The sequence below is a fragment of the Rhinopithecus roxellana genome, chromosome 17 (genome assembly GCF_007565055.1).
Source record: "Rhinopithecus roxellana isolate Shanxi Qingling chromosome 17, ASM756505v1, whole genome shotgun sequence".
NCBI classification, from domain to species: domain Eukaryota; kingdom Metazoa; phylum Chordata; class Mammalia; order Primates; family Cercopithecidae; genus Rhinopithecus; species Rhinopithecus roxellana.
This window is the reverse complement of record NC_044565.1, coordinates 36,735,888-36,755,323: the sequence shown is the minus strand read 5'-3', so window position 1 is coordinate 36,755,323 and position 19,436 is coordinate 36,735,888. Positions and strand designations below refer to the sequence as shown.

The 19,436-nt window shown below is 36.9% G+C and overlaps 1 protein-coding gene and 1 non-coding gene across 4 annotated transcripts in view; both read left to right on the top strand.

The window, feature by feature from the left end:
• AFTPH (aftiphilin) overlaps positions 1 to 14,222 on the top strand; it is a 69,068-nt gene extending 54,846 nt beyond the window's left edge. Inside the window, exons 7-10 of one of the 3 annotated variants that reach the window (XM_030921100.1) lie at positions 1,147 to 1,207; positions 2,763 to 2,846; positions 6,697 to 6,820; positions 13,110 to 14,222. In XM_030921100.1, coding sequence (XP_030776960.1) covers positions 1,147 to 1,207; positions 2,763 to 2,846; positions 6,697 to 6,820; positions 13,110 to 13,254 — 414 coding nt within the window. In that variant the 3' untranslated portion in view covers positions 13,255 to 14,222. The remainder of the gene's footprint in view (positions 1 to 1,146; positions 1,208 to 2,762; positions 2,847 to 6,696; positions 6,821 to 13,109) is intronic. The other 2 variants (XM_030921101.1, XR_004054332.1) reach the window with 2 other exon arrangements.
• Positions 542 to 646, top strand: LOC115894416. The gene has a single exon (XR_004054537.1). It is a non-coding gene; the product is annotated as a U6 spliceosomal RNA (small nuclear RNA).
• Positions 14,223 to 19,436: the final 5,214 nt, after the last annotated feature.

Here is a 19,436-nt window from a genome sequence, read left to right as displayed (position 1 = left end):
ACCACCCCCAAAAGAAAAAAGAAACCAACATTTTTTTCTTGTGAGAATATTCTTAAAATGAACTGTGAATGCTCATTTTAAATATGTTTTTGCACTGCCTTCCATCTTAAATTTACCATTTGCTTATTTTATATGTTTGACAGTTACGAAATTTAAACCCCTGGAATACTGTTTTGTTTTGTTTTTTTTTTTTTTTTTTTTTTTTTTTGGAGACAGATTCTCACTCTGTCGCCCAGGCTGAAGTGTAGTAAATAGTGGCACGATCTCGGCTCACGGCAACCTCCGCCTCCGGGGTTCAAGCTATTCTCCTGCCTCAGCTTCCCAAGTAGCTGGGATTACAGGCGTGAGCCACCACGCCTGGCTAATTTTTTGTATTTTCAGTAGAGACAGGGTTTCACTGTGTTAGCCAGGATGGTCTCGATCTCCTGACCTCATGATCCGCCCGCCTCGGATCCCAAAGTGCTGGGATTACAGGCTTGAGCCACTGCGCCCGGCCTGAGCATCCCTTTCGTTTTGTTTTAGTATTGTTTTTGAAATTCTATGCTCACTTCAGCAACACATTATTAAAATTGGCAAAGTACAGAGGAGATTAGCGTGGCCTCTGTACAAGGATGACACCCAAAATTAAATTCTGGTATCTAATAACGTAATTTCTAAATCAAAGAAGTTGATTAAAATAAATATTTTAAATCAACACTTTAAAAATGTCTCATTTATTAGCCCATGATTTTCTTCAAAATTTGGAAAATCGTAAGGAACCAGACAGACCTTAGACATTGAATCTTCTCATTTTATACCATGTTTTTTTATTGTAATCACACCAATAGTTTAAATCACGATTTGAGAATAGATTGAAATCTTGGCATAGAATCAGTTCATAAATTTGTTTAAAAATGTAAAGATAATTTCATTTCCCAGATACAGCTTTTTAAATGTCAATAACCTGTACTGTTTGTAAATTTTGCAATTTCAGTTTGTGCTAATATTTGCAGGTAACCTTCTGAAATTGTAAATTATCCCAATTTTGTCTTTAGGTACTTTGTTGCCTAATGGTCTTGCTATAATTTTTTTTTTTTTTTTTTAAGGATTCTTTACGTTGCTACAACCTGTACTGATTAATTTTGATTTTTTGGTTTTCAACTCTAGGAGTCTCTACCACCCGTCCAGTTTGACTGGAGTAGCAGTGGCCTTACTAACCCTTTAGATGGTACGTCTCTCCGTAGAGCCTCTAGCACCAGAGCTAGAGTTAAGAAAGCTACAAAGTTCAGACAAACTTCTCTCTGCTGATTTCCTTTTTTGTTTGAACATAACTTATTCTTATCTTTGGAAATTCAGGCTTTCTTTCTGAATAGTAATTGCTCAAGAAACCAGCCGTTACTATTATCAACAGTATTAATGTCCAAATATAGGTAATAGTAGTTAGGTAAAATTTTAGTTTCTTTATCTTAAGTCAAAAGTAAGCTTCTTTATTTTTTACAAATATCTAGGTAGTTTAAAAAATTTTAGCTAGGACCAATTTACCTTGAATTTTTTTCTGTAAGTTTTAATTTATGGAATTTTCTTGGATGCAAAGTCTTGTGGCTAGAGGCTGCTTCAAAGCACAAAGCACAATTATTTAACCAAAAACAATGTGCATAGATCCATGTTTATTGACTTAAAGTAGCTTTTAGATTTAATATTTTATAGAGCACCTATATGCAAATAGAAAATAAATTTCACAATCCTTTTCTAAAGAGTGTCTCCAAATGTTAGTAGGCAGTTCTAAAAATAATTGGTTTCACTTATGGCTTTAAAAGAAAATCCTCAAAAAGGAATAACTTATTCCAGTAATGTAATGTGGGCTCTTTAAAATAAGTAACACACCAATGCTAGTTTCTAGTGTTGACACCACAAGTTTTAAGTGGATCCCAAGATGTAATTGGTCTTACTCCTTGTCCTTAAGTTGTTCGAGCCATTGTCTAAAACAGCTGTCATTGTCTAAACGGCAATTATTTTGCCATTGTAAAAAGACACTATCAGCTTGGCCTTATAGTGGGGTCCTAGGATATCTGGAAAGCATCCAATTGAATTAATATAGTGCTGAAGGAAAGCCTGGATGCACTTTTTGCTGTTGTCTGGTGTCTTCAGTCAAATCATCATGCTTTTTATTAACAAACAACTTCTTTAAAAATGTGTACTATTTCTGATTACTGTTTCAGAGTTAAAGGGGAACAGTACAGCTTGAGGTTGCACATCAGGGTAGGGTAGTTATGACATTCTTTATTATGTTATTTTATTTTAAACTAAACATATTGGTGCGTGTCCTGAAACTGACAACTTTGTCACTTTTTAAAAAGCATTAATTAGAAACCAGCATTACTAACATGAAAGATTGATTTGGGCATGTACAGCGATTTTTAATGTTGGGTTGAGATTAAAGTATTGTTTCCCTTTAACGGGTACGCTTTCCTTTTGGTCCTTCTGGTATGGCTTCCAGTTTTGATTGAAGGAACTGAACTCCTAAAACCTTACTAAGTGTTACATTCTTTACATTGTACATGAGAAAATGTACATTGAATTAAATTGTTACTTTAGAAATGTCCTTAGTAATGAAAAACTAATACTGTACACATTGTTTTAATGTTGATTTTTAAAATGTGTAATGATTACTAATTATAACCTGCATGTTCAAGTGTGTGTCTTACCCCTTTTTACACATAACCCCTCCTCCCTTGGCTTACCTTCTGTGTGGCTGCCTACCAACACGGTCACTGAATTTCAAGCTAGTGGAGGTTCCACTCTTCTGAACCTTGATTTCTTTGGGCCCGTGGATGACAGTAGCTGTAGCAGCAGCACCACAATCCCAGGTCAGCAGAGTGTTAAAACCACAATTCCAGTTTATTTACTAAAAGCATGACCACATCACTTGACTTTCCTATAAACAAGGAAACAAGTAGATTGTATTCTCTATGTCTTTTTAATACTTTTCTTTCGTCTGTTATTTTCTAGTATCTGATTACAAAAAAAAAAATGACTTATGTGAAATGTATTTCAAGGAAAACTTTCTCAGAGTGTAATATTCAAAGCTGAAAGTAGTTTCTAGGAATAAAACATCCCTAATGTCCTTAGAGAGTTAAAGGCAGGGTTGTTGGGTTTTTTTCCCTCTAAGTAGAAAATGTGATATTTTATATGCTTATTTTTAAAAGCATATTCTATAAAGCCATTTGAAAAAAATACAAGTTTAGAGATAGAATATTTTAGTATACAAAGATGACTTTACATTGTAGTGCCTGTAATAATATAACCTTTATGAATTCCAGCATTCAATTAGTTGTTTATTAGTGCTGCTAAATATATAATTAGGTTCCAAAATGTTGGAGTCTAGCACTAAGTATATAGTCCCATATAGAACTATTTCTGTTTTTATGTAGCTCTTAAATAGAAAGTATACTGTTAGTTTTCCATGGGGAAAAAAATGTTACAAAAGTTAATAGTAGAAAATAATTGCTATGAGATACTAAAAGCTAGAAATTAAAAATTACTGGAGTGCCTGTTAATGTTCAGCCCTGCAAAAGTTCAGTTCATTGACCAAAGGACTAATGTACTTTGTCATTTTCTAACTGAATAAAAGATTAAAATTAATAATGGCATTTTTATGTTTACATTTTATTCAGTATTATTTTAATAACTGTCGTCCCAACGTGTGATCTGGTAATCATGCCCATTGATCACCAGACAGCTGTTGGGGTGCCATATAGATGCCCATGCCCAGAATGCATAGTGAGAGTCCCTTTCTGTCCCCACTAGTGGCTAGTTTTACATAGCCTGGTTCCTGAAAATTCACTGGTTTTGTGCTATTCCACTAGATAGTGCTACCACCCACTTCCAACAGTTGAGCAGCCATGATGGGATATGGATGGGTGAGACTAATAGTCAGCTCAGAGTGAACCTGGGACCCAGGAAGCCCTTGAGATTTGTTTATGGAAATCTGATTCTGCTGCAGGGAAGTTCCAAGGTCATTTGGTATACAGTGACTGAATTCCTCAAATCCAAGCCCCTAATTGTTCTTACTGTTTTCAAGATTTTGCAAGCATATGAAAAACCAATCTCTCTGGTTTTGACTTCAAAATGCTATTGTACTATTTACTTAAATTACTTATAAATTTACATTTGATCTATGCAATGACCTGGGTAAGCTAATTGTCTGACATTTTAGAATACTTACTGGGGGGTGGGAGGGACAACCAAAAACATGTATATCCTTTTGTTACTATATTCCCAAGAATTAAGCTCCCATTTTAAATTTGCTATCAGCTTTGTTTTGTCATAAACTGTATTATCATTTGAATGAGGTCACTGTTTTTCTTTTGGGTCCCTAAAAACCTGGTTTAAATTTAATTTTTGGTTACATTTCAAACTCATTTAAAAACCATTCATAGGAGCACAAATAACGTGGCTATATAAAGAAGTACAGAAATGACCTGATAATCAGGCTCAGTGTACACAGCTGCAAGAAGAGCAAGCGGTTTCAGAAGCTTAGAGCTGTAATGGAAGTGAAATCAGCATGGTCAAATGCAGTTCTCATTACTTTGGAGCCTTTCAAATATTTTTGTTCAATATTTTCATTAATATGCTCTAGCTGCTATATAAATTTGATTACTATATATTTGCTTTGGCTTCTTTTTATTGCTATTGGGTTTTGTTAAAACTTACCATCAAGCTACAGGTATCAACACCTTCCTTAGTATTCCATTTCACCACTTGCTTGCATTTTTTCTGACTTGTTTCTGGGAAAGTCATTTCGTCTTAGCTTGCGGTTAATTATTTTGTGTGTGAGACTTAGGAGGTTGGCATAGAACTTGGTTGGCTAGCTTTAGTAATGTAACTAAACTATGCCTCATTAAGGCTCTGTTAAAAAAAAAAGACCTTCCATTAAAAAAATTACTCTCCAATTATTATAGTAAATAGTTGTCTTGTTTTTGAAAAATCTAACCATAGTTTTGGGGGGTTTTTTGGTGTGGTGGTAGTTATTTGGGGGTGTGATTTTGTTGTCTTTTTTTTTTTTAAATCTGCCACTTTACTGTTTGAGAGCCAAGTGGCCAGTATTTTATAAACCCAACTAAGTTTTTACTAGCACTTTCCTATTGCCAGTCAGAATGCAGTTATTTATTCTGCCCTATACACTAGACAGCAACTTAAATTTTGTGGTTGCTGGAATCTAGCCTTTAGAGAGAGGGAAGTACTTTGGGCTCATTTGGTCCCTTTACAGACATACACAATTTTTTACATTTTAATTGCAACCCATGTTCTTATTACAGGAACACAAAGGAAAGTCCTTTTAAAGTATATTTTGAAACTGTACCTTAATGAAATATTGAGAACTTGGGAGAGTCAACATACATTTTCTATAGCCTTCCTCCCTCATTAGACTTCGTAACTGTGGAAGTCGCTTTTGCTTGTCTGATTTCTATAAACATCTGAGATCTGTTTACTTCTGTAAAGTTGGTTAATAGAAGTCAGTTTCTGATTTTTTAATTTGCTAAGTATCTTAAAAGGAAAAAACTTGTTACTCTAAATATATGCATTTATATATAACATATATAACTTTATCTGCTGATCTTACAGGGCATTTTTTTTAAAAGAAATAATAAGTAAAAACTTCAGAAACTGTAAGACATTCTTCCTTAGAATTTTGCTTTGCTGTTACACCCTGCAACTCATGAACTTTTTTTCTCAAGTTATTTGCTGGTACCAGGAGAGTGTAGGATTAAAAACTTTTTTTTTTTTTTTTTACTCTGAATATCTTTATTATCCAAAGTGTAACTTAAGTTTAAAATATTTAAACTGTTCTTTTCAATGTTATTGTTGTCATCATTGCTATAAATCTGTATTACAAGAGAAATATACAAAGTTATATGTATATTTTAATGAAGTCAGATGGGGGAGATTTTTTAAATCAATTTTTGCAATAAATCTAACCCTCTGAGCTTCCTTTTGAATTACTCTAACAAGATATTTGAACTAATGACTACCAGATTCAGATATGAGACTACAGAAATATAATTAACCCTGTAGGTAACTTTCGTTTTGTCCAAAAGTGGTACTTTTACTCACCTTTTCTGAAAATCTTTCACTCTCCGCACCTCTAACCTGAAGAAAGAACTATGTGGTATATGTTTATGATTAGTCCTTAGTCAAGATATATTTAAACGAACCAGATCATTTACCATGTTTGAGACTTTATATTAGCTTCTATATCTTTTTCAGTGAAAGAAAATAGAGAAAAAATAAGGAGGTGAGGAAACAGGAAAATTTTTAAAATGAGATTAGTTAATTGAAAAATGGGATGTCATATCATGGGCATTCTTTTTATAAAACATGGATTATTTTATATCCCTTCCTGATCCAAATTGAGGGAGTTTTCTATAGCAGATAGAAATTTTAGAAATATTTGGGTAGCATCTGCTGCATAAATGCTAGCTTAAAGATATATTCATTCCAAAATGGAATTTGAAAAGTATTTTCCTGTTTTATAAAAACTCCAAAAAGTAGAGTTCATAATTTAAAAAATAAATGCAGTATTGCAGTGTTCTGAAGATAGTTCTGTTTGTAAAAGACTCAGATGTTTACAGAATATTGCCTTTTGCATCTTGGATTGTGGCTAACTGGGTAACCCATTGCAGCCTACCATCACTGACTATCATTTTATACTATAAGGTGTGGATCCGGAGTTGTATGAGTTAACAACTTCTAAGCTGGAAATCTCCACCTCAAGCCTCAAAGTGACTGATGCATTTGCGAGACTCATGTCTACAGTAGAGAAGACAAGCACATCTACCAGGTAAACAGTGTCAATTGTACCCACATTTTGAATTCTGAGACAAAATGGCCCAAAGGAAAAAGCACGTTAAGTTGGCAGCATTTCAATATATTGTATTACAACTTGCTTTATAAAAGTCAGTCGATGCCCAAGTCCAGAAAATATTATCAAATTATATTTAATTATGAACTTAATAGAACAGTATTATTTCATAAGAGATTGGCCAAGGCTGACAGACGTGGTTTTCTTCCCCCCTCCCGCCTCCTCTTTGTAGAGACTAATTCTGATTAAGTATTGTGATCATAAGGCCATTATAGAAACACTCTCCCTTTCTCTTCATAATTGCTGAGAAGATCATCTTTGAGTACCCAGTTTTATAATCCTGGAGTCACCTAGGCTGATCTTTTTACTTGCAGGCTAAGATGGTTCTTGGAATTTTCATTGACGTGCACCTCTGATTTGGGAGGTAAAGCCTTACTTTACCAAGCTTTCTAGAAGCCCCTTCAGAGGCATGTCCTATAGAAAAGTAATTACCATCTCCCTATGTTGGAACTAAAGGCACGGAATGCCACTCGGGCCATGTGTTTGGGATTCAGAAAATCTTTAGTTTCATATGATTAGGCTGGTACAATCCATTGCTTTGAATTACTGTTAACCATGAGACCGAGCCAGTTTCTAACAGGAAGATGTCATTCTGAACCAGGAAATCACTAGTGCAAAAGCAAATACTACTGGTTGATTGGCACGCCGACTCTGCTGCCTCAATCCGTGATTCATCAGCATTTTAAAGTGGAACTATTTACCCATTGGTTGCCCACTTTGAAAGAAGTCTTATAGCTCTTTCTCCTGAATAAATATATACCAATCACATGTTAAATTCAGATTTATATTTTACATAGATTCTTCTACAGAAAAACATCCATTTAAAAATTTTTATTGTGAGTAATAAATGTTCATCACTCTTTAACTTTAGCTTGAATTATCACATTGTCATTTAAAACTTTGTGTGCTTTTATTCCCCCAGATTTTTCTTGTTACCAATACGTATAATTATGAAATACATTATTATACATTTCATAATTGTAGACTACCTTTAACTTTTCCCTAGAATGGCTTTGTAGCATGTAAATCCTTGTTTGTCTGCCAGTTCTCTCCATTGTTCTCATTGCCCCATCTCTTTACAGTATGCCACCTGGCACTGCCAAAGCCTCCTCTTCAATGAGCCTACTTGTAAATGTGGCTATGTGGATTTTTTTTTTTTCTAATTTTTTCTCTTTCCAAATAAATCACTTCAAATTGAAACTCCTCTCATAGAAAAAAATGGATGAGAAATTTGTATGTGTTAACTAAAAGCCAATGCACATTTGACTTAAAAACAAAAAAGGATGATTTTATTGTTTTGGTTTCCGCCTGCTATTTTTAGGACAACCCCTTCTAGGACAGTTCTACTCTTTCCTCACTTTGTTTCCTCTGCAGCCTCACTGACCAAAGAACTATAGTTTTGAACATCGCAATGATGAGAATTCATTTTGTGCCATTAGGAGGAGCTCTAAACCACATTAGGCTCTCCTGATTCTTTAACTCATCTTTGAAACATGCTGAATCTAGAGAACTCTTCCAAGCCCCATCACTTTAAGAAGCTATTTTTTCTCTTGTTCTATACTAATAGGGAATGAACTTATCATGTATCCCGGAGTTAATGTCTGCTAATTCTGTATTGAGTTACTTGCTAGGACCTGTCCAGCATCATATGTAATACAAAAATTGGAGAGAACAAGTTGCCAACTTTGTATTTTCTGTTTTGAGAAATGTCATTTGAAAATGGTAAATACAAATGCCCACAAGTATTAAAATACTGTAAAATGTCCCAACAAGTGATTCTCAATTGTATAGAGCAGAGACAGGCTTGTGGCATAATTTCAGAAAGCATTTTTAGTATCTTATTTTTAGATTTTCTTTCATTTTTCTCTTGAATAAAGTGAACTGCAAAAAAGCTCAGCAAAATCTTCTTGGCTATTGACAATAAGCAGAAGATAAAGTGAAAAGGCATTGTGATAGACTGTAGGGTAAGAAGGATTTAAAACAGTGGTCAAGGTAGAGGAGAATGGACATGGACCAAACAATAACCAGTATTCTTTACTAAGTGCCTTTGAATGTGTCAGGGAATTTATATGGGCTCTTCTCTTTTGGAACACAAGTTGTGAAAGTGACTTCTCACTTTGAGCTTTTTAAAGAAATCCATGTTCTTAGTTTTAAAATAGTTCCATCTTCTTGCCTACCTTTCCTAATATGGAGGAAAATTACTTCCTATTATAAATCACTACTAACTAGTGACAGCTAGTTAGTAGCCATAGACCTGTAACTGAAGTTTATGCAGGTCAAAGAAATAGTGCCAAAAATAATAGATCTTTTATTCTTTTTAGGCCTTTTTATTGAGATAAAAATTTGTAATTAACTCAAGTGTTCAGTTCACTGGTTTTTAGTATATTCACAAAGTTGTGCAACCATCATCACTATCTAATTTCAAAACATTTTTTATCACCCCAAAAAGAAACCCTGTAACCATTAGCAGTCACTTCTTATCCCTCTCGCTCCCCAGGCCCTGGCAACTACTAATCTGCTTTCTGTCTCTATGGATTTGTCTTTTCTGGTTATTTCACAAGGATGGAATTCTACAGTCTGCAGCCTTTTGTGTCTGGGTTTTGCTTAGCATTCTGTTCTCAAGTTCATTCATGTTGTAGTATGTATCCATATTTGTAGCGTATATCCGTATTTGGCTGCATAATATTTCATTGAACATAGCACATTTTGCTTATCCATTAATCAGTTGATAATTGGGTTGTTTTCACTTTTTGACGATTATGAGTAATGCTGCTATGAACATTTGTGTATAAGTTTTTGTGTGGACAAATGTTTCCCATTCTCTTAGGAGTGGAATTGCTGGGTCATATAGGAACTCTTAACTTTTTGGGGAAACTGCCAAACTTTTCCAAAGTGATGGCACCATTTTACGTTCCCACCAATAACATACATTCCAACTTCTCCACATTCTTACAACACTTGTTACTGTCTTTTTGGTTATAGCCCATCCGTTTGAAGTGGTATCTCATTGACATTTTGGTTTGCATTTCCCTGATAGCTAATGATATTGAGCATCTTTTCATGTGTTTATCGACTATTTGTATATCTTCTGTGGAGAAATATCTATTCAGATCCTTTGCCTTTCTTGGTTTTGTTTTGTTTTAGTAGAGACAAGGTCTCAGTATGTTGCCCCAGGCTGGTCTTGAACTCTTGAGCTCAAGCGATCTCCCTCCTCAGCCTCCCAAAGTATTGGGATTACAGGCATGAGCCACTTTGCCCTGCCATTTGCCTATATTTTAATTGGATAATTTGTCTTTTATTGTTAGGTTGTAAGATTTTTAAGTATTTTCTGGATACTAAGCCTTTATTAGAGAAATGATTTGAAGATATCTTCTCCCATTCTGCAGGTTGTCTTTTCATTATCTTGATAGTATTCCTTGACACACAAAAGCTTTTAATTTTGATAAGATCTGATTTTTCTTGTGATTTAGGTATCATATGTAAAAAATCGTTGCCCAATTCATGATCACAAAGATTTATACCTAGATTTTCTCCTAAGAGTTTTATAGTTTCAACTCTTACATTTAGGTCTTTAATCCATTTTGAATTAATTTCTGTATATGGTATGACGTAGGAGTCCACATTCATTCTTTTGCAGGTGGATATCCAGCTGTCTGAACACTGTTGAAAAATTTCCACCACTGAAAGTTCTTGGCACATTTGTCAAAAACAAGAATTAAAAAACAATTGATCATGTTTTTTCCTGGACTCTCGATTATAATCTATTGACAAAAAGGATAAATCTTCACTAGAGAGAATATAGATCAAAATTAGGTCACTGCCTTTGAGAAATGATCATAATTTTTATTTTCAAATTCTCCTTAAGTGTTTACGTCTTTCCATATTCTAAGAAGACTAGCTCACAGCCATCCACAATGACCGCAAATAAATATACAAACTAAAACTGTGTAAACTTGTTTTTATTTTAAAATAGAATTTCATATTGCCTCTGAAATAAAGCAATTGTTTAAAACCCTAGAATAATTACCAACTGTTTCTTAGGTAAACACTTATTTTTTGCTCTCTGTTCCTACACCCAAACTGTACTCCACAAATAGGGAAGTCCATTTAGGTGCACTTTTATTCAGTATTGTTTTAAATAACCGTTTATCATTACAGAAGTAGTAAAGTATATTTTAGAAAGTTAGGAAATCCAGACCAAAAAAAATGAAAAATGAAAGTATCACATTCTTACCATTCAGGATCACTAAGACTCCTTAGTGTATATTCTTTCAGATCTTTTTCTATGCAAATATATATATGGGAGGGGGGTTCCACCAAAAATGAGATTTTATAGTCCATAGTGAATTGATTCTAGTCTTAGTGGTCTCCCTCTGTCAATTTCAGTGAGTTTTCATTTCATATTCAGATTTCTCCAACTATCCTTTCTCGGCTTTGTACAAACCAGTATTCAATTGAAGACTATTGTACCTGGCTGTTAGGGCTCTTAAGTCCCTTTTAACCTAGCATATCTCCTCATTCCTTCTGTTTTCTGTTTAATAACAGTAGCTTGTATAAAGATTAGTCTGGGTGTCCTGCAAAATGTCCTAAAAACTCTGGATTTGTCTGTTTGCTTCCTTAAAGTAATATTTACTGTGTTTTCTATCTCCCTATTTTCCTGTAAACTGGAAATTATATCTAAAGGCTTGCTGAATTCAGGGTAAATATTTTGGCTAGAATGCATCCTAGGTGTTATATCACATCAGAAGGTCCATACATCTAGTTGACTCCATTGTTAGTGTTGCTGAGATTGATGATTGGTGAGAAGCTGACCTTTTCCATTATACAGTCCCAGGTTTTCAATTGTCATGTATCTGGTTTTACTTTGGAATGATGCAGATATCCAGTTCACCATCAAACATCCACATAATAGTTTTGCCACTATTTAACTGCAATTTAAAATGTAGATTTTCATCAGAAAAAAATGTTGGATTGCTGTTTCATTCTTCTAAGAAGCTAGTACCGAATGCAGTATTTGGTTCATCTGCTATATGCCTGACGCTTTTTCCCTTTTGAAGAACTTTAGTCCTAAAAGTTGTTGGATTTTTTATTCATTCTATAAAATTTTTTCAGTCTGGATTCAACATGGTAACAGAAAAGTCCTAGGAATAAAAAAGCCTGTAGCTATCCTTCCTTTCTTGCTTTACCGCCTGGCTTCCTGCACCCCATCCAAGGAAAAAGGAAACATTTAGGTCAAAGAAGTAACTTGTGTCACATCTAAGAATACCAGCTGTCCTTTACCATAAAAGAGAAGTAGGCTTTTTATAATGAACAATTTGAAATGATCTTTGGTCTAAAGTTAATAATCTGTATAACTATTCCTTCAATATATTTAATATCACGGAAAAAATAAAGTTTGAATTGCAATCATGTGCTCAATTTGAGGCTCATTTGGCATTTTCTGTGGCTCACCTGCTGAGTAGACCTGGGTCACCAGGGGTTTTCATGTCTGTGCTAGGCACCAAACTGCTTATTTCTCATATTGGGGCCCAGTGCAGCAAAATATACTTCATCTACAGGACCCATAGGATTTAGAGATTTCCGTCTCCCAGAGTTCCGTCCTGCCTGTGTACATGCATAACACCAGCAACCAGCCCTGAATGCTGCTGCTTTTGGACCTGCTGTTTGCATCCCAACAGGCTGAGACTAGGTCTTAGTGAGCTGAGAGCTTTCTCTCCTGGAATTCCCCACTGGGAATAAAGCCTGAGGTTAAAATGACTTAGTCTTACCCTAGACATACTTTGTTTCATGCTGAGGTTGTTTTAGGGGGTGGAGGGACAGGGAGAAATCCAGTTAGGTGGAGTGTTACTAAGGCTTCAGCATTATATTTCTGCTTAGTAACATTTTAAAATTATGCCTAGGTAGATGCTTCTAGTGTAATGTAAAGGCTAAAAAGTACACAAGCTGTCCAAGTATGCACGTGAGTATGTGTGTGTGCGTGCCTAGCTTTAATGAACATAAATAGGCCACGTGTCACTCTTCATGAAGATTTGGCATTTGGCACAGAAAGCACACTACACAAAAGTATTACAAGATTCAGGAATTAGCAGAGGAAAAAATACTCAAGTCCCCTCAGATTGCTAACTGTCTACCTCGAGAGTGGATTTTCTTCCATTTGACCTACGGCAATGTCACATTAACACACTTGTCTTTTTTCATTTGTCAATAGGAAACCGAAAAGAGAAGAGCACCTGAGTGAAGAAGCGATCAAGGTGATCGCTGGCCTTCCTGACTTAACGTTCATGCATGCCAAGGTGTTGATGTTCCCAGCCACGTTAACACCTTCCACAAGCTCTCAAGGAAAAGCAGACTGATAACTGACGTGAACTGGACGGTTACTATTGCTTTTCCTTTTTCCCATCCCTTCCCTACCATCAAAAGCATACCTGCTCTAATTAAAAACAAAAAATTCAAGTTCAGCTGATTTGTTGGTAAGCCGCACTAGAAAGGTATACATAGTAATGTATATTTATTTACATACTGAAGTCCTAAATTTATATTAGAAAAATGTAAATAATCGGGGGTAAACATTTTTGAAGATTTATTCTTTTTGTGTTGCTGGGGTGTATACATTTATGTCTTTGTGAAATACACTGGTGGTGTCCTTCTTACAAAACTTTTGAAATAAAAAAAAAACTCAAATCTTCACTGTCTGAAATCCCCTTCAGTCTTTCCAGATTGCATTGACTGTCCTCTTGATTTTTCATATTACATGTGGAATTACTTTTGCTATCATAAATAAGCTCCAAAGTCCCCCCATTTAATTGGTTTTTAATTTTGTGTATGATGGGTTTCAGATCTGGCTTTTGTTAACATTTTGGGGCTTTTTTAATCTTTTCAATCTGGCGTATTGCTGTTTGGCCTTTTGCAAGGTACTTAATCAATTGCTCTTTTGTTATAGGGTATGGATCACTGTCAGAACTTGATTGGAGGGGTTTAAAGAGATTGTGTCTGTTTAAAATCAGTTTCATTCGGAGAAGGACCAAATTATATGAATGTCTTACAATGGAATTTACTTGTTACTGATTTTTTTGTTCTATTGTACCACTATTTTTTGAGGATTTTGCACAGTGTAAAATGACATAATCATAGATTGCTATGGTTTAGGCTGTATATACAGTGAAAACTATGGGTTTTAAATGTTTGGGGAAATTCCTATGGAAAAAAGAGAGACATGTAGAAGAACCTCTAACAAGGTTAATGTGCATGCCCAAGGTCTTTTGAAATTTCAGTGTGTAAATTTCCTTTTAGCTTACACAAAAATAAAATAATTTAAAAGAAATTTAGCCTGGTGTCTTTGTCCTTTGGTATGTGAGGAAAAATGTAATGAGTTTGAATCAGAAGTTTTATTGAATATTAACATATTTCAATCCAGAGAAAATCATTTGGTAGGGCTTCTACTTTGTTGAAGCCAGGAAGAATTAGAATCTGTCCTATAAGAATTGGATCGGTACTTTTAGTACCTGAGCTGTTTGTTTTTATATAGAACATGAGATCGGTAAAGAAATTCCCATGATTCATTATAACGTATCTTCATCAGAATATTGGCAAGGTTAAATTGGGATTTGTAGGGATTTTTTTTCTTTCCAAGAATATATAAGTGTGAAATGAAGGTAGACAGAAAAAGTCTAAAAGGTAATTTTAGAATATTATTAGATATTGCTTCAGCAAAAAGTCACATGACATTGCATCAGGAACAGGCAGTCAGCTGACAGTCGGCCTCATCCACTCTGGGAATGTGCCAGTGGAACGCCTGCACCTCCGTCATTGACAGATTCCTGTGTTGCCAGGGGATTACACTGGCCATTGGAACACATGCCTGAGTGTAATGTAAGTACGGCCTGGAGTGACAAGATGTGCCTATCCAGTCCATATCCCACCATTTCCCCAACTATTTTTTTTTTTTTTTAAAGTTTGTTCTTTTTCAGAGAAAGCTTTCCTTCAAAATAATCACAAGTTTTTAGTGTCCCACAAACCTTTTGGATGGAAAAAGATGACTCAGAAAATTCCTTAGCAGAATTTTTCATGTTTCAGTAATTGAAACATAAAGGGCTACTTCTATAGTACCTTACAACTAAATTACAATGGCAAGTTTCACCAGCCTAAGTTCACAGCCCACATGTTAACTGTGTTACCATGAGAAAATTAATCAACTTCTCTGAGCCCAAATTATCCATAAAAATGGGAGTGATCTCCTGCCTCATGAGGTTGATGTATAAATAATGGAGGTATTTAATAAGACATTTGTCACATGAGTAAACAGTCAAAAGAGTGGTAGCCAAGAGCATAGCATCAGGGAACTCTGTGAAAGGTCCTGGAGTCCCAGTAGGTTCAAGAAGCAGCCACAGGAGAAAGGGTCACTAAATAATAATAGAGTAACTTGGCATTTTAAAATTGTTAAATGGGCCTTCGTTTTGAAAGTGGCTTAAGCCAGGCTTTCCTTTTGTTGTTGTACTAGTCTTTGATGATTTCACAACAGGTACATTAATATTGGATCATCATAGCTTAAAGTTAATGCTTCAGTACTGAAGACCAAAAAATGGTCAGCTTTGTGCCAGACCAGGTTTAAACTATACAACAGCAGTGGCTGTCAGGAAGAGCTTTGAGCACCTTCCTGGGATCTCAGCTAAGGGGCAGCCTGTCGCTTCCAAGCTTGTCTCGGTCATCAGCAGCTGCACATTTATCTTAAAGTCAACCAGGAAGATCCTGCCGAGTTGAGAGGGGAAGAAACTAAGGAGTAGGAGCCCCAAAAGGCCAAATGCTACACTGGGGCTCAGCAAACAGTTTTGGGTCCTCTACATCTTAAAACCTAGCTCATTCATCCCGCAGCTTCATCCCATTGGATGCCCAAGTCCCGAGAGCCATACATAATTCCCCAGGTTAATCCAAGCCAGACTGGGAAGCATGGGAGAAAACTTTTGTTGAGTCACATCAGTACTATTTTTATGAGTCTTTTTTTTTCTTTTCTTTTTTAATAGAGAGGCTTGTTCTTCCTTCTTCACGATTGGGTTCTTTATATAGAATTTGTCATCTTTTCATGCCTTCATGTTTTTTGAATCAATTAGGATTAGGCTTGACTGTGAGTAACAAAAACCCAAAATACTGCATTTCATGTAATAAGACTCGTCCTTTTGTCACATTCTAACTTCTCTGAAATTGGAATGCGTCATACAATTGGATGGGTTGTCTTTAATTGGCTGTGGTTTCTTTTTCTTAGCGACGTATTAAGTAATGTGTGACAGAGTAGATGAAAATTGTAATGGTGGCTTAAACAGTGGAATTTTATTTCCCTCCAGTCTAGGGCTGGTAAGGGGCTTCCTATGATCACCTCCTGAAGTTCTTACCAGCTTGTTATTTCACCATTCTCAACACATGGTTTCTACCCTCTGGTCCAAGGTGACCATTAAGGTTATGGCCTTCATGCCTATATTCCAGCCATCAGGATAGAAAGAGTGAAGAGGGGACTCTCCTTCCCATTAAGGAGACTTTCCATAGGGCATACACAGTATTTCCAGTTATAATCTGTTGGCCAGAACTTCACTGCACGTTCCTATCTAGCTGCAACAGAGGCTGGGAAATACCTCTATTCTGGGTGGCCATCTAAAAGAAAGGGAGTCTAGTTTTAAGGAAGAAGAGAACAGATCATGTAGGGCAACCAGTAGTCTGAGCCACACCTATTTTTTATTTCTCAGCTCATATAAACCTATTTCCTTGAGATAACGCATAGAGAAATGAATTCCGAGACCATTTTCTCAGGCTGCAATGCCCCAGGCTAGATTTATTGCCTTCCTCGTGCTTTCCCAAAAGGGAAAGGATCTGTAGAGGGCAGTACAGGATTTCCTGGGACCATGGGGGAACAAGTGCTAAGACAAGTCCCCGGTAGAAGTATGGGCAGCCTGACAAGATGAAAGGAGCGCTGAATTGGAGTGGGAGTTGTGTGTTAAATACAGCCCTGCCACTAACCAGTTGTAAGATCTTGGATAAATCCCTTTTTTAAGCACCAGGTACTTCATAAAATGAGGGATTGGAGTCTATAGAATCAAAAACTAAGGTAGGACAAAACCTTAAAGAATAGAATTTTAGGGCTGGAAGATCAGCTGGTTCAGCGTTTTCCAAACTACTTCCAGGAACCCTGCAGCAGTGCCAGGAGACCTTGGCACCTGTAGTCAGGGTGTGTCCAATAATAACACACGGGGCTTCTATATTTAGGGAGGGGAAAGGTGATTGCAGAAGATTTCATGTAATCGAAACGTTCCATTGCTACCAAAAGTTGAAAACCAAAGATGACTCAATACTCATAGCTAAAGAAATTGAAGCCTAAATAAGAAAACTGACTGGCACATCATTACATATCTATAACCAGGGACAGGACCTGAATCCAGTTTCCCTGACTCTTGGCTGTTTTGTTTATACCCTCCTGCATCCCCACACCCCCATCTGAATAGCTGGCTGGCCAGCTTTTGCCCGAACATTTGCAGGGACACTGCGTGGGCTCAGGACTTCACCAGGAAGTCTCCTTGCCTACCTCCGATGCACACGCACATACACACGCTTGGTTGGCAGCACAGATCGTTAGGACTTGAGTGGAAACCTGATTTCCCATAACCGGTTGTGCATTGGTTCAAGTTACCTTCTCTCAAGGCACAGGGATGAACCTAGACTCTTTTCCATGAATATCTGAAGATCACTATGATGCTCCTCCTCCTACCAAACCTCCCGTGATGACATGGTTTCCAGGCCTTTCTTACACACATTATTCTTTTCTGGACATTGTCCAGTTTGCCAAAGTTCCTCTTAAAATGTGCTCCCCTGACAGAGCTAGATGTCATCTCATCACTGGCATGGGGCTCGTTTTATTTCAGACACTATTTTTAATGTAGCCTAAAATTGCATTACTGTTTATGGCAACAATATTGCCTCTTTAGCTCACTGTGCAAGCAGCCTTTTCCCCCTAACTGCCATCAAAACAGATTTTTTCTCTCATCTCTCATCTCCTGGTGTCATTGAGTTTTTAGAGCCTAAAAGCAGGGTTTTATATTGATCTTTTTTCAGCTTTTTTTGTCAGCTTTAGACCATTGTTTCAGCCTGTTCATCTCATCAAATCTTCATTGTACCATCAACACACACACTTGCCCTCCTTCCTCTGCTCTATCATCCACAGATTGATAAACATCCTTCATAATCCAAATCACTGACACAAAATGTTGACCAGTAAGACACCCAGTGTGCCAGGAAGACCCTGGGTGCAGCTTCTCAACCCAGTGATGCCCACATTTCTTCATCTTGCCCACCAGTCATAAGAACAGGTGAAGCCTTGCCAAATCCAATCACATTACACCTGTGGCATCTCATGGGCCATCCTGAGCATTTCTACAGATGCTCCCCAAAACCTCATGCAGCTTGAACATTTCTGTGACTGCCCGGCATGGTGGCACACACCTGTAGTCCTGGTTACTCAGAAGGCCGAGGCAGGAGGATCACTTGTGCCCAGGAGTTCGAGACCAGCCTGAGCAACATAGTGAGACTCCGTTTTCTTTTGTTTTGTTTTGTTTGTTTGTTTGTTTGAGACGGAGTCTCGCTCTGTTGCCCAGACTGGAGTGCAGTGGCGAGATCTTGGCTCACTGTAACCTCCACCTCCTGGGTTCAAGCGATTCTCCTGCCTCAGCCTCCAGAGTAGCTGGGATTACAGGCGCATGCCACCACCCCTGGCTAATTTTTGTATTTTTAGTAGAGACAGGGTTTCACCATGTTGGTCAGGCTGGTCTCGAACTCCTGACCTCATGATCCGCCGGCCTCAGCCTCCCCAAGTGCTGGGATTACAGGTGTGAGCCACCGCGCCTGGCTGAGACTCGTCTTTAAAAAAAAAAAAAAAAACTGACTAGTTCTCCAAAAGCAGCATAAGGATAATAAAACAAGTAGAAGATAAAATGCCATCTAATCAGGATGGGAGATTAAATGATGATCCATATCATCACTGGCATATAGAAAGCCCTCAATAAACAACTGTTTATCTTCATTCATCCAGATCAGTCTTCTGTCATTAATGATGCAGATAGGAGGAGGATATGGTTGTCTTAAAGTTGCCCTTAAGGGATCTGCTTTGTTTCAATTATCTGTCATTTCAGTTATCTTTTCAGCCTGGACCATCCGTGAGAATACTGCATATCACTTTACATAATGTTATTTTTAATTTACCTCTTTCAAAAACTGCTCCCTTCCTTCAGTTTTCAAAAAACCAGGATTTAGGGAACAAAATACTGGTCACTGCTGTTGTAAACTGTGACTTCAAAGCCTTTCGCTTGCTCGCTCCCAGCTCTCCTTTTGACCAGAGCTCATGTTCCTCTCCCGCCTCACCATCCCTCCCCTGAACGTCAGGGACAAGGGTCACAAAGACCAAAAGGGTCAAGGAGGGAAAATGAGATCTTTTGTGATCTGTACTGTGTCTACCTTAGAAGAGGGGCTGCTGTCATCTCCTACCCAGTGTTTCCTCTACAGA